This window comes from Diadema antillarum, unplaced genomic scaffold (assembly GCF_040938485.1).
Source record: "Diadema antillarum isolate AM-2024a unplaced genomic scaffold, OU_Dant_1.0 seq00001948_RagTag, whole genome shotgun sequence".
NCBI classification, from domain to species: Eukaryota; Metazoa; Echinodermata; class Echinoidea; order Diadematoida; family Diadematidae; genus Diadema; species Diadema antillarum.
Genome location: NW_027272608.1, coordinates 45,641 through 68,924, shown reverse-complemented (window position 1 = coordinate 68,924; position 23,284 = coordinate 45,641). Strand labels below are relative to the sequence as shown.

The 23,284-nt window shown below is 38.1% G+C and overlaps 1 protein-coding gene across 1 annotated transcript in view; it reads right to left on the bottom strand.

Moving 5' to 3' along the window:
* Positions 1–3,167: 3,167 nt before the first annotated feature.
* LOC139713324 (echinoidin-like) overlaps positions 3,168–23,284 on the bottom strand; it is a 30,708-nt gene continuing 10,591 nt past the window's right edge. The window contains exons 2-3 of the mRNA XM_071625068.1: positions 4,527–4,716; positions 3,168–3,401 (exon numbers count right to left, since the gene is read on the bottom strand). Coding sequence (XP_071481169.1) covers positions 3,168–3,401; positions 4,527–4,716 — 424 coding nt within the window. The remainder of the gene's footprint in view (positions 3,402–4,526; positions 4,717–23,284) is intronic.

Sequence of the window (23,284 nt, the reverse complement as noted above, 5' to 3'; positions counted from 1 at the left end):
ATATATTTATCTATTTTTTCTATACAGAAAAATAAGTATATATGTATATATATATATATATATATATATATATATATATATATATATATATGGGTGTGTGTGTGTGTGTGTGTGTTCTTATGTTGGACTGATTACTTCTCCAAATTTTGCTGCATTAATGAAGTTATATAGTATTACTGTAGTCAAGTTCCTGGTGCACGCGTGCGTAATTCTGGTGCTCTGTCTTAATTAAAGGGAGTGTAACCCTATTGTAATGGATTGAGTAAATGTGGCATTATCAGGAGAACGCATCAGTGAAGATTGAGGAAAATCGGATACTCCTCTCAAAAGCTATGAATTTGTAAAGCTTTGGTGCAGCCATTACTGTATGAGAAGACTACAACAGCTTGTGACGTCACGTATGGACAACAATATTAAGAGAATTCCACAAAATTTACATTTAGCCATTTCCTCCTTGATATTATACTGACATGTAAAGAGTAATGCAATTCCACCTGTTTTCTGACAGAGGTAAGTTAAGCGCTTTTTATTGATTATGCTGAAAAAATATGTTGAATTCTCTTTATATTTTTTTTATATCGTTGTCCATGCTTGACGTCAGAAAATGTTGTAGTCGTCTCATCCAGCAATGCCAGCGCCGAAACTTTAGAAACTCATAACTTTTGAACGGATTTTCCTCAAACTTCACTTAATGCGTTATATTGTTGCATTCACTCAATGCACATAATATTTGGCTTTCATTCTCCGTCAAACATTTCATGCTTTAATGACATATCATACAGGAGCAGATGAAGTCGAGAAATATAACCCAGTGACAAATGAAAGTTTTGAGAATCTGCATATTTATTTAAAACATTAGAGTTTTTACAGCTTTGCTTATGATACATGTATATTTGCTAGAAAGGAAAGATTCTATACTTGCCCTTATGATGCGATTGTCACTATTAAGTCACTCTGCAATATGTTTTTGATATCGGATGAATATCTTTTAGCTGAATCTTGGAAAGGAAATTTTTGGAAGGATACGCATTTTATGATCATCAGACGATCGTTTCTGCTTTTCACATAAGCTTGTTTTTCGTGTGTAGGGGAGTATGAATTGAGTGAACATTCTCATCTGACATTCCAGATACATGTAGCTGTTTTATTTTTAAAAAATCGTTGGTAATTACTAAGTATGCAAGCGGAACCTCCCCTCTCTACACTTCTATGCACAGTGGATACCACTCTGACAAGATATCACGTGGATGACGTCATTATTGTAATGATGCACGTTCCTTACTGCTGTACTGTCCATTCAACATTATCATTTGCTTTTACCTTTTCGTAAAAAAGAGTCCCGTCTCTGCTTGAAGACATTATTACCCCGCTGGATTTACTTCCTTGCGTGATTTCGAAGGGCAAAGCGCAGAATGAGATGACCTTTAACAAGATGACTTTTATAGGGGAAGGAAACGGGTGACAAGAGGCCCTAAGTATCGTGCCGACATAGGCGAACAGTGAGAACGAACGTGTAATGGAAGGGATATTCAAAGGACCTGTAACTGACAACGGTTTTGAACTTGCTTTTAAGATAATGTTCGGTTTAATAGAGGAAACACAGGAGGACGTATGTACAATATTTTTTTTCTATGCTACATTGATTGCTATCACATTATCCTTACCGCAGAAGAACAAATACAACTTTATTGAAGGCCTTTTGCGAAACATCTAGTACTTGCTAGGCGTACTAAAGCTTGAGCTCTGGCGTGCAATGAAGGACTCTTTTTTTCTTCTCCTTTTTCTCTCTATCTTCCGGGAAGCTGCATGCATCGATAAATCTTTAAAACTTACACGCATCTATTAAAAATACTCAAATATTTACAGCTGATATATTTTTATTCTGTACAATTTTTCATTGAATGCTAAAGAATTTCGAAGAATGCTAACGTGATACAATGATTACAGATTCTGTTAAAAAAAAATCTGGAAGCATGATAAACGTTAAAACAAAACACTCGTAAGTCATTTTGTTTTACACATGCTTTAACACGACGAGAAATAGTAAAAACTAAAATCTATCAAGTCATAATCATTACTTAGAAATAATAATAATATACATTCGTCATATCCAGGCGAACATTATCAAATAGGAGGGAGAAAATATTCACGTCTTTTCAGAAATGTTTCGGCATTTTAATGTCGAACAGACTCAATTCATTAAGAGTTTTCTACTTTCTTTCAAAACGTTTATTATGTTATCTTGGCTTGGCATAACAAACAAAATTCAATAACAGAAAAAGTGTGAAGGCGCTTATAGCGTTCGGATTTTATTCACAAATAAACGGCATCATTGCAAATTAAACTGTCTTGCCTTCACAGTGACGAGTTTAGGGAAATAGAAAATAATGTAGATGAATATATGGGCAGACAAAGCTGTTTCAAATTAGATATCTAACAGGTTTAGGGGAAGATATTTGAGATTTTACGACGGCTTTTATTAATCAGGAATAACCAATATCCCCAATCGACTCCGTTAATACTCTCAGTGTATCTTATCGTTTTCAAAATACATTCATGGAAGACTTTGTTCTTATGAGATAACACACACATTTTTTACTCGTATTTCGTTTCATACCTATTCCCTGCTAGGTTGATTAGTATCAAAATCTCACATAATTCTCTAAGTTCACGTCGATATCTTTTGTATTGCCGCGAAAGAATTAGAGCTATTATAGACTTGTACTCTTAAAATTAGATAAAATTCAGTCCGAGCATACTTGTCGACTACATACGACTGAAGAACAAATAACCTTAACCACAGTTGTGTGGCTTTTGGAAACATGTGATGGATTAAATTGAATAATTTTACTGATTGATGTTTTTAGGATTACACGCATTACTTCATTGCTTGAATGGACTAATTCATTACTTTAATTTGGGTTTCAAATTCTCAAAGTCAGTCCACTTGCAAGAATGCTTTTCCACGGTGTTGGTGTGATTTCTGGAACAAACACGTGTCGACGTAATATACTTAGTAGTCGGACGTAAGAATTTTCCCTGCCCCAAGTCGATCGTGACAGAGTCTGTGCTGTGAGAATATTCGCTCTTCTCAGTGGGCGGGGCAGGGGGCGGGGCGGGGCGGAGAGGGGACGCTGGGTAGGGGCGGGGTCGAGTTCATGGCGCTCCTACCGCGGCATTTTGCAAATGAAATGGGTGATGTAGTCGTTGTGGGCGTCGGTGACGTCCACCCACTTGCCCTCGTGATTGATCTCGACGGTCATCTGCGTGTAGTCCTCGTTGCCGCGATCGTTGTTGGGCTCGCCCTCGCGCCAGTTGGCGTAGTCGACTAGGGTGCCGTCGGACCAGACCCAGAATCCTTCCTGTTTGAAATCTGTTAATCCAAGCCACAGGCGCTCATCCTGTATGAGAGTGAAGTCAACATATTACGTCATTTAGTTAGAGCGCATATCTATTTTTCATACGTGTATCACATTCTTTCTTTCTTTTCTTTTTTTGCAACAGAAACGCCAAGACAATGCACTGTTTCGCTACATCCTGTGGTTGGTTTAATGATTACCAGGTGTATGCGAGTATTCCATTTTCATGTTTGTGAGTCATACACATTGTAAACATGTGAACATACAAACATTCATTTATGCATATAAACACTCGTTCTTACAAACATACGTACAACAGATAGGCCTATTTGAATTATATATACAGACACATACATACGTGCATACATACACACACATACATACATACATACATACATACATCAGACATACACATACATACATTAGATTAAAGGGGAAATGCAGTCCAAATATAAGTTATAGTCTGATAAGAAAGAGTAAAATGATACGACGGTATAATTTTGATTGAAAGCGGAAAAAAGCGGAAAGGAACTTATGATATTTTGAAGTTTCTCTATTTTTTTCAGGAAACAGTTCTTGGAACGGTTAATATGAATATGCAAATGGCAAAGTGAGCATGTCAGCCCCTCACAACTTGCCATATAGTTTGTACATAAAATTTTGAAATTTCCATTTTTTTATTCAAACGCAATTATGCCCGAGGCTCAAATCCTTGTATATCCAACTGATCACCATTGTTGTACACATCAATGGAAAATTATGAGGTTATGACATGGTTAGCTCACTCATTTGCATATTCATTGCCACTGTACAAGAAATGTTTTGCAGAAATTAGCAAAATTCAAAATGTGATAACCTGCTTATTTTTAATCCGATTTCAGTCAATTTTTTACTGTGGAAAGATATCACTCTTTTTTAAAATCAGATTAACTTATATATGGACTGGATTTCTCCTTTAATACATACACTCATCTCATATACGAATACACAATATCTTTATAAATTACAAAAGTCGTGTATGAATTCGTGTCTATAAAGATTTTCATTAAATTTTCATGACCCAATTTCGTCAAAACCAAAACCAAAAAGAGAAACAAAGACCCCATGGATATTAATACAGTTGGTGCGCAGGGGATCAAACAGGTGTGACCGAAGCCATCAACGTACCCTGATCGGTCCGATGGCGGGAGGTAGCCGATTCCTGACGGTGTCGAAGTACGAGTAGACAAAGTCGTTCTCGTCCTGCGAGTGAATTGATAGGAGGTGAGCCTGCCCCGTCTGTCCCATGCACCCACCGGACCCAAACGACCGGCAGTAGAACTCCGCCTCGAGCCAATTTTTCACATCGTTAAAATATCTGCAGCAAATCAAGAGGAAAAAAAGGTAGAAGTAGAGCTAATTAAAGTATGATAGAGAAGAGTTAACCGGTAGTAGCAACAATGATTAATGGTTTACATGTTTAGCACAACAGTTGCAAAGGGTTTACCAGTTGGTTTGTAGCATCAAGAAAATTGAGTTGTGCGTGGAATTATAAAGATTAAGCTGGTGAAATATTTGGGAATATAATATGATTTGATTTTAATTCATTTGAATCTACTTCCACTTAGTGTTCACAAAAGCATTAAACAAACAAAACTGGGTTACAATGATGATTAGAATTATCATAATGCAGGTATTATTGCATAACACAACATTGCAGGTACGATGGAGATGATCTTAATTTTGATGATATTTACAGAGCTTAAAGTGAGACTGAAATAAGCAAATGATTTAGAATATGTATGTGTATATCTGCGTTTTTCGTTTGAATGCTGGTTATAAAACTCCTTATCCTTTAACTGTTAACTATATCCCAGGGCCCTATTCCATAAAGCTGTTTGTAAAGTTACGAACAACTCACGAGCGACTGGTGATCAGTTCTGATGTGCTGTACTTATCAGAATTTCCATAATTCAGCACAAGAACTGATCACCAGTCGCTCGTAAGTTGTTCGTAACTTTACGAACAGCTTTATGAAACACCCCTGTTCTCTTTAATCTATTCCTGTTGCTCTTTCCTTGCTTACCTTTTGTTTTGTATTTTGTTTTTGTTGACAAGAGAGTTGTGTCGTGTTCGTATGTGTGTCTTTGTGTTGTAAGTGTGTGTATGTTATTCTTTTGTTCTTATCTTTTTAGGCGACTTGCATAGTTTGTTATTTCAGTAAGTATATTATAGGCATTGTTTATGAGGTGTCTGCAAAATACAAGCTCTACTTTGATTGTTATTTATTTTATTTTGTAGTTACTTTATCAAAGTAACATTTGTTTGACTTCATTTCAGTGTAGTTTCTCTTATTTCATTGTTGTTTTAATTTGTGTGATCATGTCAATATCTTACTGTAACTGTATTTTTGTTTGTTGGACATGAAATAAATAAAATGGAATGAAGATTCATTGATAGCATGGATATACATGTAGGAATAGAAAGCTATTAACTGCTTGAAATAGAAAGATGTATCAAAGGTTTACCGAGAAAACAAAGATCAACCATTTCCGGTGCCAATGAATGAAATGTGCACAAATTTCACACAGAGAGCTATGGGTATTAGAAATTAATGTGGCACGTGGAGGGTTAATAGTTAATTCAATCAGGACAGAAAGAAAGAGAGAAGGATGGAAACTAATGGAGTACAAATTGGACAGACGAGATTGAAACGTACTTCTAAACACAAAGCAAAACAATTTTAGCTTTTAGGTTTGTTTTGCCATGTTTCGCTTTCTGAAACAAAAGTCAGGGAGTTGACCTCCGGAACTCTCTGTCTAAATCTAAACTTCCTTCTGTGCCATTTTTCTTTTTTTTTCATAAAGACCCCTTACTCCGGGCCTCTGATCAAGGAATTAGTGGTTAGTCTAATTGTGGAGTATGACTGTCGCGCGAGGGCGGTGTTTCCATTCTGGCTGGCTGGCAAGCGGTGACGCGGCCCATCTCGACACGCCACTGTACTTCTTCTTCTTTTTTTTTTTTTTTGACAGAGATTCATTATTGATAGTAGAACGTGATTACATAGTCCTTTCGATACTGAGGTCCATCAAGAAACTACGTTTCATGATAAGAAACAACGTTGGAAAATATCCTACCGGTTCACGTAGTGAAAGTCAGCTTTGATTGCACTCCAAGTAAAGCATGTTTTCATGTCAAGACGCTATCTATAGACCACGTAACATGTCTCACATACTCAAATTTATGCATGCCTTTGTAGCAAGGACTTTCCTTTACAATCAGAAAGCTTGCCAGAGGAGTGCCCGATGTAGCAACGACTACTGCATTCAAATTGCATCCCAAGTATTGACATGCGTTGGGTATGAGTCGGTGGATGTAACAGAAACTCAACATGAAAGCTATGCGCATGCGTCACGTCGTCTTCCCTCTAACACCGAAACAAAGCCGTGCTCCTGTCTTTTAATTTCGAAAAAACAACAACAACAACAAAGATAAGTGACGCATTCACTATAAGCTTTCGACTACAGGCGTCAGTGTTTGTCATCTCAGCCCATAACACGTGTCATAACACGCAACGTGACAACGCGAAAATCCCCAGTGTTACACAAATCACGACGTACAGATGTGAAAATTACCAGGTGTTCTACAAAACACAATGTGACAAAATGAAAATCCACAGCTGGTGATACACAAAGAATGACATGATGAAATGAAAAACAAAAAAGCTGTTGCACAAAGCACAAGGCGGTTATGCGGCAATAGGGAGCTTTAGATTTTAGACGCGCGGACGTTCAGAGGGAAAAAAAAAACATGATCTGAGCGTGCGCAGTATAATGACCCGCGCTACTGCGCACGCTCAGATCATGTTTTGTTTTTTTCCCTTTGAACGTCCGCGCGTCTAAACTCTAAAGCTCCTTATTGTCTGATGGTGCACAAACACAACCGTGGAGCACAAACGCAACAGTAGTTTTCTGGAAGTCTCTGTTTTTAAAGAAGGCACAATATTTATTTATTTTTTTATTATTTATTTATTTTTTTAGATAAAAGTTATTGTTACGATACAGGGCACCAGGCATTGTAAATCAAACCCCGCGGTCTTACACAAAGCACTCGATTTCAAATCATTGCCAGTGGTTGTGCACATGCGTTTTAGCCGGCAAGTAACATGATTTTGCTCGCTGCTAAAGATATATTATTTTCGAAGAATCCCGGAAATCAAAGACGTTTTCAACCTACGCTTCCTTCATTCAAGAGGAACACTGCTACAAACTAAAGGTATGCATGTTATTGATTCAAAACCTATTCTCGGGTAGAACTGTACATCACTTAGATGCAAGACGTATAATAATTTATAATCCATTATCCCTTATGTATTATCGCATATGTCATATCACATAATCATGATTATGATATCATATATTATCGTATCAAAATATCATAAGGGAAAGCCCCTTGCCTCTAATAGCTTCTCCTCTCCGCTTTGGTTGAATGCCGATCCCTATTGAGCACAAAGCTGGTTCAGCGATATGCAAAAATGAAACCCAACAAGGAGCCCAATATGACTCACTATTCTTTTAGTAGGAAAATAAACCAAACAACAAAGAGTGTTAGTAACACGATAGCGTCCCATAATCTATTATAACGCACTAATTAGTGGAATGGATTCGAGGGAATGCGACCCTGTCTACACATAGTTCTAATCAAATCATTCAATTATTTCGAGTTAAGGAGGCATTTTAAAGGATTACATGACATCTTAATATTGGCGCCGGGCAAGCTATATGACTAAGCCGAAAGAAATATTGACGTTATAGATTGAGTATTATTTGATTTCATCCGTAGCGATATCGGAAACGATGACGAGTGCTCATAGGACTTATGAATGAAAATTACAGACCACGTGTGCTTCTTGTTTGTTTTGTGGTATAAGTCATTTCCCGCGTTCCTAGAACTGTCTATTCCGTTGTCTTACTGTTATGTTATAGTTTTGTCTCATCTTGTCTTGTCTCATAGCTAATTCTCGTTTAGTAGTGTTATTGCTATCCCAATGCCGTCTCTTTTTTATTCTTGTGTATTTGTGTCTGTTGTTTTGTCTTTTCAGTGGGCTTTCAGACCTGTTTTTTCTGTGTTTTTATTGATGTTCTTCTCCAGATGGGCTCACATTCTACAAACTTTGTCTTTTCAGTGGGTCCCTCCATTTTTCGCATTTTGCGTATTGTATACTTCACTCTAATCACTTAAGTTTTCATGACAATGCATAATCATCATAATGGTTCCACAATAGTGTCGTATACTCTTTATTTTACACAGTTTCTCTTACCTTATTTTCTGTTACCAAAGAAAGTGATGTGCATACAATGATTTGTCGAAAAATGAAATAAAAAAAAATTTGAAATGAATTGAACTAATTACAGCGTTATCCTGGTATTGTCTTATAGTGTCCATGTTAAAAGAAATGACATCAACATACCAACGAAACATTGCAATGTTGATTATAATCATTTGAGGACCTTTCATCTTGATACTTATGATAACGATCATACCATAACTGACAAGTCAGCCAGTAATGATAATAGTAATAATAATAACCGTCGTTGTAACTATCATATGATAGTTACAATGGCTGTTAAACTTTATTAACATTCTTAGAATCATTATTTCCAATACTATTATAATTCCTAATATGACGCCAATAATTGCAACCATCCACCATTGACATCATCGTTATCGTTGCCATCAATATCATTATTGTCATATTCTGTAAATGAGATAAAATCAAAGACGTTTTATACGGAGCCCTTTTCCTTATGGCATGTCATATTCTCAGATTTTGTGTTTATTTATCATATTTCTTTATGACCACTTCTTGTATTGATATCGTTACAGAGTGTGCGAAAAATAGCCAATATCCTGTACCCTCATTGCCTTAAGGAGTGGTCGGAAATGTCCAAGATTGCACCGTTACAACCGTCACAAGGTCAGAGTCCGCGGTCAGGATGTGTACAACTTAAAGAGTTTTTGTTTAATTTTGACGGACATAGTCAATCCCGGCCCCCTCCTGCTCCAATCCTCAGAAATCCAGTAAAGGTCATGTCCAACCTTATTCTTTGTCATTGGGAGGGGGGGGGGGGGGGGTCGAGAGACTGTCAATTAGAGGAGTGTCAATTAGGGCAAGATGTGCATTTCATGACCCGGAAGAGCTATCCCGTCCTAGGCGTCGCAGGGGGTCTACGGCAGGGCTCTCAACATCTTACAAAATACAAGCGTCCGGTTATTTTCTTCCTGTATGGTTGAACTACTATCATCTCATCTTACATTTCTCGATTGACGCACGGACCCATCTTCTCCACGTCACCTATATACGATTTGACACGTCATTAACAAACTCAACTCCAGTACCGTCATAACAAATGAAACGATTTTAAGAGATAAAAAGATCTGGCGTTAGTTTTGATGCACTTTATCTTAATTTCCATTTAGCACAGGTCTTTCGCAATCCATGATAGGCTGATGATGAGTTACAAAATTGTATAAAGAACAAGCTGCTTTATATTAGGCAAGCGTTACGCATGAGATTACTTAGTTCCTTAATTCAATATAATTTGCTTTTCAGATGGTTGTAAAGACTAGGAAAATCCCTCCCACCCAGAAAAGAAAAATGTATTACAGCTATTGATTATTGTACGAGAACTTTGTTTGAATTCAATCATTGCACATGAATGAGCTATTTAGCTTGACTTTCTTCATTAGCTTGTTCTGCAACATGTCTATTCATCACTCAAATCAACATTTATTTTTCGCTCCCAGATGTAAATGATCGAAACGTTTTTGTTTGTGTCGTTTTGCAACAAAACTCTCCTTTGGTTTGCTCTGTACCTCCAAGGGAGGTGGTACCTCCGAACGCAGAAATCATGAAGTTACTCATCGGTGAAGAAAATTGGACCCTCTATTCACCAAAGAATTTAGATTTTGAATGCTGTACTTAAATGTGTAAGTTTGTCCGTATTGTTGGAATCAACACTGCTGTTTGAAACATATCATAATACAAACAGGAAGCAACTGAGTGACTGAAGATTACATCGGCGCGAGAATTGCCACAAAACGAAGTGATAGTTTGTCCCCTTTCAAATCACATCGTCTTAGATTACCGAGTAAAATGTCCATTCATGGGATTAGTTTGGATTGACGGCATTAAATTCCGGCTTCCATTTAAGGAGCAATATTATGTTACGACATCAGACAAGGATAATTCCTTCCCAGACATGACAAACCATGCTGGAAAGACCGCAGTGTTCTACAGTGTGTTCACAGTGTGTTCACATAGTCACGATAGTCGGCTATGTGAAAACGCTCGAATTTAACAGTGTGAAGATGATATCACACTGTGGTGTGGTTTTGCACAGAGTGTTCACACAGTCATGCTTTGTTTCACACTGTGAAGTAATGATTCACAATGTGTTCACAATGTTAAATCGCTCGAATTTAACAATGTGAAGAGATTTCACACTGTGGGACACTGTGTTATTTCCAGCAGGAAGAACCACGACAATGATATCATATCCGACATCTGTGACAGAAAAAAGAAACAAACAAACTAACAAACAAATCCGAACATAGTTATACGTGATGCAAACATCTTCAAGGTTTTATCTTACTTCCTACTGACGGAGAAGATTAGAAAGTCCCAGATTATTTAAAATACAGGGAAAATCCACTGCATGTTCGAGATGGCTTTGAAATGAAAGAATTGAACAAGATCGATCGAGATATATAGAAAAATTGAAAGTGGAATTTGAAAGTCCCAGATACTATAACAAAATAGTGATATCCCTGGTAATCATATATGCATTTTCGATGGGGAAAAAAAAAGTATAATTGCCTTTTAACTCCTCCTCTGACATATTCATAATCTGAAAAATATATATCATAAGTAAGTTAAGTAACGGGAATATCCTTCTAATAAACATTCACTCTCGCCCATTCGGCATATATCTAGGTTAATTAAAAAAAGAAGAAATATGTCATAATATCAAATTTACGTCATCAGTTCATATACCTAAGATTTGTGTGCATGCGAAGAGGAAACTGATTAGACCATGATAATGTAATCTACATTTGATATGAACATTTTGAATTGCATGACTTCTAATACTATTCATTTTTAAAAAAATCCTTCAAACTTTTTCTGTTCTGTTTACTTAAAGATGTTAAATTCAGCTCTTTATTCTACCAATGTCAACTTGACGATGGCGAGAAGTGATTTACATTGCGATGACGGGGTAGCTGAACATCCACCATGAAGGTTAGTCTCTCTAACTGTGCCTTTGCAGAACTCGCCCCAACTCGAGTTCACCAACGGCTGAGCAGCGCGGGAAGAAGTTTGTTGATCGCTGTATTTACCCCCTTGTCTCCATCTCTCGCCTTCGTTTCTTTCCTGTACCCGGTTTCCTCAAACTGCAGCAGTGTTCATTACATTGTTAAATCCCATTCAAAGTGTTCACTTCCTTCTTCCGAATTCAATAATGGCTGGCTAAAAATAAGTGTGGCATTATCCTGCGACCACCCCTCCCGTGCTGGATGCGTGGAAACTCTGCTTGTGAAATATCATGCTCAGGCGTTTAGAAAGCTGAAAGAATGAGGGAGATAGATAGATAGATAGATAGATAGATAGATAGATAGATAGATGGATAGATAGATAGATAGATAGATAGATAGATAGATAGATAGATAGATAGACAGACAGATATGGACAGAAAGAATGAATGAAAGAAAGAAAGAAAAATAGATAGATAGATAGATAGATAGGTAGGTAGGTAGGTAGATAAATAGAGATAGATGGATGGATGAATATAGATAGATAGATAGATAGATAGATAGATAGATAGATAGATAAATGAATAAATAAATAAATAAATAGGTAGAAATACAAATATATATATATATATATAGATAGATAGATAGATAGATAAATAAATAAATAAGTAAATAGGTAGAGATAGAAATATATATATAGATAGATAGAAAGATAAATAGATAGATAGGTAGATAGATAGAAGATAGATGGATAGATAGATAGATAGATAGATAGAGATTGATAATCACATAGACAGATATTGTTGATAGGCAGATAGACAGATATATAAATAGGTAGTAAGATAGATAGAAAGATGGAAAGGTAGAGAGATAGGTATATAAGTAGATAGATAGATAGACAGATAGATACACATGCAGACAGAGAGAGAGATACATACATACATACATACAATGTACATACTGCACATACGCACTACACACATTTATACACACATACACACACATACATTCTCATCACACACAATCAAACAGATGTAGAGAGAGAGGGGGGGGGGGCACGTGAGAGGGGCAGTATTAAAGTGGAGGAGACACAGAGGAAATGGGAGAGAGAGATAATCAAAGAGACAGACTTCCACGGGGGGGGGGGGGGGGGGGTTTCTGCTGCAAGGTGTTTTATCCCCTGACCAACTCGGGAAATCCCCCATCCAGCGCCGCGGGGTGAGGAAAGCATAGTTAAATGATCGTGTGTGTGTGTGTGTGTGTGGGGGGGGGGGGTGTGGGGGTGGGGGTGGGGTGGGGAGGAGGCATCTTCGAATTTTTTTTTTGGCATTTTGAAGAGAAGTACACTTGAGTAGAAATTCGAGCAGAGTGACGAAAGCATGTTGGTCCTGTGCCTCGACTTCACCTGTGATGGAAGCAAGAGTTATACCGAGTCATCCAGATTGCCGAAGCTCTGGGGATAAATTTGGAACAGTGACGCACGTTCCAGTGTCGGCTTTCCTTTTCCCCTAGAACCCTACGAGCGTCTGGGTGCACACGTCCCCATCAGTGACCTCTTTGAAGTTCAGGCCCACTGGGCTTTAAAAGAAATATCATATCCCAAGAAAGTGTTTGTCTGAGAGATCGATGTATATGTGATGAAATCTCTAAGGATATTAGATCTTTTCTCTTTCCGAAAGTGCCTATGCGAGTTAAACCTCACACGTTGTGTGTATACTGGGTTTTTACAGTTAGCGTACTAACTGTTTCCCCCTCTGGACAAAGAGTTTATCTTGTCCTTTTACTGTTTTCCGGTATAAATGCACGATATACACCTGATTTCTGCTGTAACGCTGTATTTCACACAACTCTTCCTTTCAGTCGGGGTTGCGAGTAGAATTCGAAATTACCCTCATCTTACTTCAAATGACTATGAATTTGCCTCGTTAATGTTGTTGTTTTTTGTGCCTTTATTTTACTTTGTTGTTGTTGTTTTGTTTTTGCCTCATTTTTTTGCGTGGTTGCGATTGTAATTGTGAACTTGTATGAACACACTGTCAGGTTTGCTGCCAAGTCTTTTGAGCAAAGTTCGAAATTTCTCGAAATGTCGCCCATGACATCACTTGATGACGTCATCAAGCAACTCTATACACAGTAGCCGTGCAAGCCAATTAAGGAAGCAGTCGCTTCGATTCCATCCATCAAATTGGCTCAAATCCGAACTACTCCCAACTTTGTGCTAATAATAACGAATCCTGTCTGTCTCAGACAGAATCATGTCAATCAAAAGAATAAAGTATGAGACAGGTGCATGCCTGTATTGTTGTGACAAATGTTAAGCTTTAGTCCGTTTTGAGTGAGGAGTAGGTACTAATTCAGATAATTTTGCCTTTTGTTTTACTCGCACACTTAGAGAAAGGTGGCGCTGTTGACTTTTGGTGTGCTTGAAACCCCACAGCTAATATTGAATGTGAAAAGAAATCTTGACAAACCACCATTTCGCAAGATAGAAGAGATTTTTTTCTCCTTCTACGTCAGGGATTTATTCTGCACAATCATCATGATCAATGACGCAGGCACAATCTATCTGTCGCTCGGATAGGACAGAGAATGGAGGTCCTGTGTGTGCCAGAAACACTTCATCTAACTATTCACGCACGTAGCTAGATCCAAGAGGTTTAAACTTGCCTGTCCTATACAATTACACACTTTTGCCTGCCCCTTGCGGTTTGCCCCTGGTGACCACAGCAATGGTCAGCAAACCTTATTAAGCCGACATATCGTGCCGAACGAACGAATGCACGAATGCACGAACGTACGAACGCACGAACGCACGAACGAACACACGCACGCACGCACGAACGAACGAACGAACGAACGAACGAACGATTGAATGAATAGATAAATATATAAATGAATAGATGATTGCATGAATAAATCATTGCATGAATAAATTATTTCACGAGTAAATGACAGACTGAATGAATAACACATGAATTGATTGAATGGATAAGATTATTGAATACATAAATGAATGAGTGCATGAATGCTTGTATGAATATTGAAAGGATGCTTGAATGAATAAGTGACAGATTCCACGAATGAATCAGAACATTTTCCTGATACAGACGGAAACTGCTACGTGTTTGAATACGACTGAGGCTAATGAAGAAGAAAAGTTACTCTGTAAGTAATATCTTAATATTAAGTGATATCTCAGTCTCACTCATTCTCTTGAAAACGGCAAGAATATGCTTGCCAAAACGTCGGGAGTGGGCAGGCCCTTTTCAGGGGCACGTATGTACCGAAGAATACGTGGTGCCCCGTTAAGCCTTCTACTACCCAAATACGTAGAAGTTTTCACGAACATTATGCGTCCATATCGAAATACAAAAACAGACACTCTCATCAGCTCTAATTGACAAAGATGGCTACTCTTTCAATTCTCTATCGATGCTCTTTTTTTTTCTAGTCTAAAGCGCGATAACTGGATATAATAATCTTCTAGCTGTTACAAACCAGTGTGAAACACGGCGTCTCGTATAACCTGGTGTGTAGTGCGTAACTTGACAAAGCAGAATTCTAGCTGTGACTCCAATTCATAGATTTTTCTTTTCTCGATGTGTAATTCACAATTCTACGTGTGACCGCCATTCGAAACTTTTGGTTGATAATGATAAATGATTTGTCACTTTTCGAGTAAATCCTGCACCCTCACGCGCCCTCACGTTGTCATTCCAGGCGGCGAGCTCTGGGTACGTCATGGTCATGGATGTTGACAGGTTACTGACCGCAATGTTCTATTTTTATCGCACAGCGCCGCCTAGTGGCATACGACGTCTTGAGCTTTGTCTAAAATAAAAAAAAGAAGAAAAAAAAAAAGAAGGAGGGGTAAATTGAACTCGGGTCAAGGGTGTCAAACTCAAACCACGTATTGGGTGGATATGACACCCCTTTTACCAACTGTTTACCTAACCTGACACTACACCATAGTTCACCTGTTTGCGTGAAGACGAGAAACGAAAGTGATAACCAAAAATGTCTTATAGCTGATCCTAAAATTGGATAAAAAAAATCACAGACAATCACGCCGAATCTGACAAAGGACTACAATAATGCACAGGTGCTCTTGTTGATTGTGCAACCTTGTTTCAATTGCAATTCTTTGTATTTGAAGGTGTGTATTTGTATCTTGCACCTCGCCTTCGTAGAGCAGTTTTCTAACTGAAAGGGCTAAGATGTTGATATAAAGCGGAAATAAATAATAGCTTAATATAATGCTTACAATTATTGGCTCTTTTTAGTCCACAATGTCCTAATTTCTCTCCCCTCCCCCACCCCCCTTCCCACTCTCTTTGACCTTATTTCGGTATATTTTCCATATACAGTTTAATTCAAGCTCTTCAGAGTCCTTCGCAGAGCAATGGAGCTGCAATGACATTCTGAGATAAGAAGGAGCGATCCTCGTGGGTGCAAGAAATCTATTTCTGACCAGAAGTATAGGAGGAGCTCCCCCTTTCAAATTTCCGAATGCATTCGTCATTTGACTTATTGGCATAAACGACAGCAAGCGCCACACGTAACGGTTAGATTTCTAGTTCTTCATCGAGCTATTTGGGTAGTTTGCATTGACACCATAATGACCCCCCCCCCCCGCACCTCCCCCTCCCTCATAAAAAAAAAAAGAAATAAGAGCGATGATAATGAAATTCGGCAAATTGGCAATGCAGTTGAGTTAGCGCCTCCGACGAGGATACACACTATCATTCGAATTCAGACGCGCAGTGGCTATGCGGTGATGGTGAAAGTAACGTCACTACATCAAACTGGAAGGCATTTATAGACAGCTACTGTACCTCGGTCTCAATTTGCAGTGTAATTATAGTCTTCTAATGGGAACAAGCCTCATTCTGTAACATTTTGTGATACGAATAACTAAAACAAATCAGAGGTTTCACAAAAATGACTTGCATCTTCTTCTTCCTTGTCGTTAATTTTCATATTGGATTAATCAACCATACTTTGATTATCAAATGAATGTATTTCAAGTCTGTTATTTACTCGCACCTACGACTGAAATATTGAGATGTAGGCTTCAGTGATTGCAAGGGAATAGAACCGCTCACCTAACTAGCTTAATGGATCTTTTTTGTAAACGCTAAATTAGGATTAAATTTTTCTCGAATGTGCTACTGATGTGCTATTTAGCGTCATCATGATCATTCGATGTGTGTTCTTACCAGAAACTATTGTACAGTCTCATTAAGCAGGGACAAGAACCACAATACCATGAGACTGGTGCGGATATTCTATTTCTAATTTTTATATCATTAGATTAAAAAAAAAAAAAGATCGAATGTACTAACAAGAGTTCATCTGAAAATAATTTGGCATTCACTGGTTATTGAGGGCTTTTTCTTGAGGGGCCTAGTACACACAACCGAAGTGAATAATTTGTAATATTAAATGGCTTAGTCAAATACCGGTTAGTGATTGGCTAAACACAGTCACGTGATGGAGGCACAGTGGTTATGTTCGCCCCTGGGCAGAACTTTTTTTGTAATGTTCTCTCATGGGAAAACATTTTCACGTAACAAATGACAAACGATACCAAAACGATTGAACGATCATATCTTTCACGCAGTCGATAGGATAGATTTGCCTATTCCATACAATGTGAAAAAGCAGATTTGACTAACCCATATGACATAACAGATGATGACTTTTGTTGTCGGGGACATACCAAACGTTCCGCCCTCAGGGTTTGAAATGCTATTTCGGGAGGTTATAAGTCCCTCAATAGCATTTGAAACCCTTCGGGTGGAACATTCGGTATGTTCCCTCCCCCGCCAGTCATCATCTATATATTGTGCCGTCGCGACGTTTCGGCGCGGCGGTGCGAAAATGCCAAATAGTCTATCTGCTTTGTCTGTTAACCCATTCTCGTTCAGATACTGACATTTCAAATCGCTTTGCACCGAACCCACCAGGCTTCCGTGGTGAAACTGTCAAACACAAACAAAGAAACAAAGAAACAAACAAACAAACAAACAAACAAACAGACAGACAGACAGACACATACACACACACGAACAAATAAACAAACAAAGTCTGTATGAAAAACACATAGCGCCTGATGTAACTATCTATTCTTGCAGAGGGCTCTCGGGCAGGCAACGCGAGCGGCGCGATAAGGCAGAGGAGCGGAAGCCCCTCGCCTGTGAGTCACCAGTGCACCCCTTCCCTTTCCAAAGCCCCCTCTAAGCCCCCTTTGCAGGATGCTTGAATCCCTACCCCATCCCCTTATTCTGCAGACCCTGTGATACTGCTGTGAACTTTTAGATAACTCCATAGTCCATACGAGTGAATGACATCACATCAGAGCTGTAGAATGCTATGGTTTATATACGAAGGGTGATATGCAACATTATATTGACGCCTAGCCTTAAAGGGTGTGTACAGTTCTGGTCGAGGTGAGGATTTAGCTTTTAACGTTTTGCGAAATATTCAGAAACCACTCTATGAGATGTCAAAGAGGATGCAATTCTAAGGGGTATCAAAAGTTTATTTGATGAAAATCGGTTTTGAAATGGCTGAGATATCCAAAAACAAGGTGAAACAAAGATATGCTAATAAAGTTGGGGCCTGTCGCCTTTTATTATTATCACTTTTTTGGCTATCTCAGCCATTTGAAAACCAATTTTCATCAAATAAATGTTGAATCCTTTTTAAAATTACATGCTCTTTCATATTTCATAAGACGTTTCTCATTATGAATTGTGAATCACATGAATTCCCACCTCGACCAGTACTGTACAGTTCCTTTAACCCTTAAAAGCACACAATTATAAACATAACAGCAGCTTGTTAGGATGGGCAGTCAAGAGCACGTTGTTCACCAAGAGCAAGGTGCGATAGCAAAGTCTCCTCTGCGAGACTGACCGGCACATCCACTCCTCAATCCACCGTATATACGTCATTCTAAAATGAGACCAGCAATGTCTACAAGCCATGCTAAATATGGCGCCCATCTGCACTCTGTATCATAGCTGCTATGATATAGACCGATAAACTGTATTCTTCTACAATGCAAGATCAACACCGTATTACAAAATCACAATATCATGCAAGTTTCCTTTCCCCCGTTACCATACTGTAAACCGTGTCGCACAAAATGCTGACATGTTGGCCTGGGAGGGGTAAATGTACGATACTAAAATAATGTGAGTTATATTGTCACAGCTTTTAGGCCATGAAGTGCCCCATATTGGACATAGCTATGGAAACAGATATGGAGATGAATGGACAGAACTCTTCCCTTCCATGACTGCATAAATGAAAATAATCACAGCAGCAACAACAGCAGTATCAATGATAATGATAATGGTAATACGATGTAATCATGATTATGGTCTTCTTTGTTCAGGATAGCCTCTTCATCGTTATACCATTGCTCTACACCAGACAGCCCTTCCATTGTCATCCATTAATTAAAGCCAAAAATATTAGCACAATATTTACGAAAGCAAAGTGTTGCTCTCCCTGTGATATAGGCCTATGCGTGAACCTACAATCACAAGCTTGAAATCCGTTAATCCCTCCCAAGATTAGTCATACAGGCGTTATGCGGCTGACTGTTTGCAGCGAACGCTGAATCAGCTAAATGTTGGTTGAATGTGGCCAACATCTGACGACATTCTCCACGTCAGGTGCAATGGAGAAAGATGAATCTCCACATGATAGTTTGATTGGATGAGACAGGTACTAAACCTACACAGCTCAAGGATATAGATAGACTGATTAACCTCTGTTGGTCTACGATTAGATTGGTTTCATTTGATGCGATGTGATTTTATTTGATATGATTTGGTGTGATTTTTATTTAATATCATTTGACGTGATTTGATTTGTGTCAATATAACAATAGTTCATTTGATTTGGTTTGTTTAAACTTGATGCGAATGACTTGAATTTATTCGTAATTATCAATTTTGATTCAATGACATTTGCTTCGTTTCATTTTGGATTCGATTTAATTTGATTTCGTCGCTTTCAACTTGATTTCGTCACGTGTTTGTCACGAACATGATTACCTTCTGCACTCGTCATCCTTGATTGTTGTGCTACGTTTCTACCGCACCCAGTGGCAATCTTAGTTATCAAAGTTTTCTCACAGAGACAACATGAAACAATACGTCAGCTGAGAACTAGAAGGTCGCTATCGCGTTCTCAGATTTGAGAGTAAATAAAAACGAAACAATAATTTTCATGAAATAAAAAGTTTATTGAATCAAAAGTGGGTAGACTTACAAGCATTATTGCAAATATTGGTTAAAATACAGCGCCCTTGTCAAGCTTGTGGTTCTAATTTTTATCATTTTACTGAAAAATGAAAATTATTCAAAAGCGTCACCATAATGTAGCAGAGACCAAGCTCTACAACATAATACGTCTACCATAACTCAATACCCCTTCCCCCTCAAAAAAAAAAGAAAAAGAAAAAGAAAAGTGCGGTAAAGCCCTTCTAGCTCTCAGCCGAAAACATATTAAACAAACCCGCTTAAAACAACCATGTTCCCTCATGATTCGCATTATTCACATTTCCTTAGTTTCCGAGCAGAGGAAGAGTTGCCTGAGTGAACTTTCTGACGTTGTCACGAAATGAATTCTCTGTCATAAAGTATGTGTTTGCCATAACTATTTCGACTCCAAACTGAATCTTTCAACTCGCCAATTTGAGAATAACTTTTCCCCTTTGGATCCTGACTATTTCTGATTTTTCTGATTTCTTCTGTCCCGCATTGAGAAATAAGGAAGAAATAGATGAGCTTCGATCTCAAGGATATAAACGTCTATGCTATAATCACAACGCCTGACGTAGTTACGTGACTCATTTTGTGAGGTGGATGGTATTCCTTCATCATAATATTTTGTGTAGTGACTATAAAGACCACCTCGAATCTTAGAATAAAATACCGTGTCTACGTATAAACCCATTGCAAATCTCTTCCGGAGTTACATCAGTTTGCACACTTACGATCTGCAAATTGGCAACGTTGGAACAATCATGTGCCGTCATAATTATTCATCATTATCCTTAATCATGATTTCCGCTTCCTTGACTTGCACACGTTCAGCACTCACTGCATGAACAGCTGTCGTGTAGCTGAAAAAAAAGGAGCCCAGAATCGTCCCTTACTGAGTTACATAAGTCTATGGACTTTTCTCACACATATTCACTGAAGTGTTGGAAAGCTTCCATCTGACGAAAGGGCTTTACAAGCAACGCGGCAATACTGAAACTAGCAAAACATTGTATATTATAGTTTTGAACATTGTCATTTATAACGGTATTACTGCCCGCGTTGTCCTATTTCAATTGCTGTAAGTTATAGTATGTCAATAAATTTCGTTTTCCTAACACTATTCTTTCTACAATGTACTACATAAATTATAATGATGTGCCATGTTTGAACACTCTAAAAATAAAATGGTAAATTAACACTTTACCATTTCATGAATATACTTTACAGGAATTTGAAAAAAAAAAGGTACAAATTTTTTTTCTCCCAAAATGAGTCTGATATTGCCAGCATTAACCTTCTAAGGGGAACTGTACACGTAAAAACAAAATCCTTTTGACGTTGCTGTAAAGTATGTTGCTACCAATGTCAGAGCCAATCCACTATCAATAGTCGTGAAAAACGCAACATCATTTCGCTTTCGCAGATTGGAAAAACATGACGTCATTAAGAAGAAGGCGCTGAGGTTACTAGACAGGAAATGTCCCAAATCGAGTCCTTTTTGAGATCCGCTCATGCTTACGTCATACTGTACCTTTTTGTACCATCATAAACCTACTCGTTATTATATAGTGTAAACATTATACACGTATACTAAACTCATTAATTGCATTTATTGTGTTTTTATGTCATAAATATTATCACATTTACAGCCGTGAACAAGGTTGAAGGTCGAAAGCTTGGAAATACTGTAGATAGTTAGGTTGGAAAGCTACGTCACTGGATATAATTTTTTCATTTTATTTCACACATGCATGTTCACATGCATGTTTTTTTATTTTCATTTCCAATCAATATACACAGGTAATACACTTTTGAATATAATCAACGTATGGGGGATACCTTAATCACTTCTAAACAGAATCTGCGGCCTGCCTATTTCTACAATGTTTTCATGAGATATATATCATGTATATTGATGAGGAGGAAGAACGAGAGTTTGTGTAAATTAATGCTCCAATACCTAAATTTGGGTGAAAATTGTGTTTTACTTTATTCTATTTTGTAATATCATTGTGTCTCTGTCTGGTATAAATTGAAAGTTTAACAATTGATCTGTTATGAAATTTCGTCTCTGTTAGTCAGCACTCACCGAGCTATGTGAGAATCGCGCACTATATTGACTTTTCACAAAAATAACATAACACAAAATATCGGAGAAACTGTTCAGCTCTTGTCTGTTATGAATGTATAGTAATCTGTGTTAAGAGCAACCAAATACAGTAGCATTGTCTTGGAAGATACATATTCTACCTGGAAATCAATTTAAGTATTCCGATGCAAACTACACCGTTCCTGAATCCTCAAGACTAAAAATCGACTTTGAAACCAGCTCTAACTTGTAACCTGGTCATCTCATCCTTAATTCTCTCAACAGCATCACTTTGAAAGTGCAATACTTGTAACATTTTATCCAATATTCATGGTTCGAGGTTGCCAGTGGTAACCACAGGGTTAAACGGCTTCGATTCCTCATCACTGGTGATGAGCTTACGCTGCACCTGCCTTGGTATGATTAAACGAGCAGAAATCGAGGGATGATAACAATCCGCTGTGACACAATCATACCTCTAACAAGTTCCAGGTCTTTGTTTTCCAAGGGTAGTTCCTTGGAAATTTGGCTGTAGAAATTGAAGATATTGAAGGAGCAAAATGGTGAGAGAGAGGGGGGGGGGGTATGGGGGTTAAATCACCCTCACTTTGCTCCGTTGCTCACATACCTCTTACAAAATCTCGAGAAAAACAAACAAACTTTTGACAAAAAGTCATCGAAAGCGGAAATTCTATGCGTGCTTCATCTCTCTGTGGTCTTTCGGAAACTTCGTAGTGACGTTATGACAAGGTGTGCCATAAGAGGGCGCACCTTATTTTCATTCTTTCGGCGTTTCGAACAGTTGACGTCTTCGCAGATGAGATATTTTCATGTTCCAAATTCTCAAATTGTCATTCGTTATCACACCCACTGTAAAATAGAGGGAAAACTTCCTATTTTTTAAAATCTGTTTTAGAGTCTTGAATCGTTGCCGTGGATTCATGCTTGGCACATTCCCATTGTCATTATTCTATCCTAAACTATACAAACACCTAATATGCGCCAAACTAAAATCCCCATCAAAATTGTTACCATGGCAACAGACATTACCATGTCTCATCAGTGAAAGAAATCATGTATAGGCACAACACTGTATAATAAATATGAAATGCTTGGTAGTCGTTATGAAACATTGGCTTCACGAGATAGACAAACTTTCTTTGTTCTACTAGTGACAGCGCTTCGTGGGCGGGCTGGTTTTCTCCACTTCTTCATCTCATTCCGTCATTGAATTCCTTTCATATCCTTGTATAGAGACA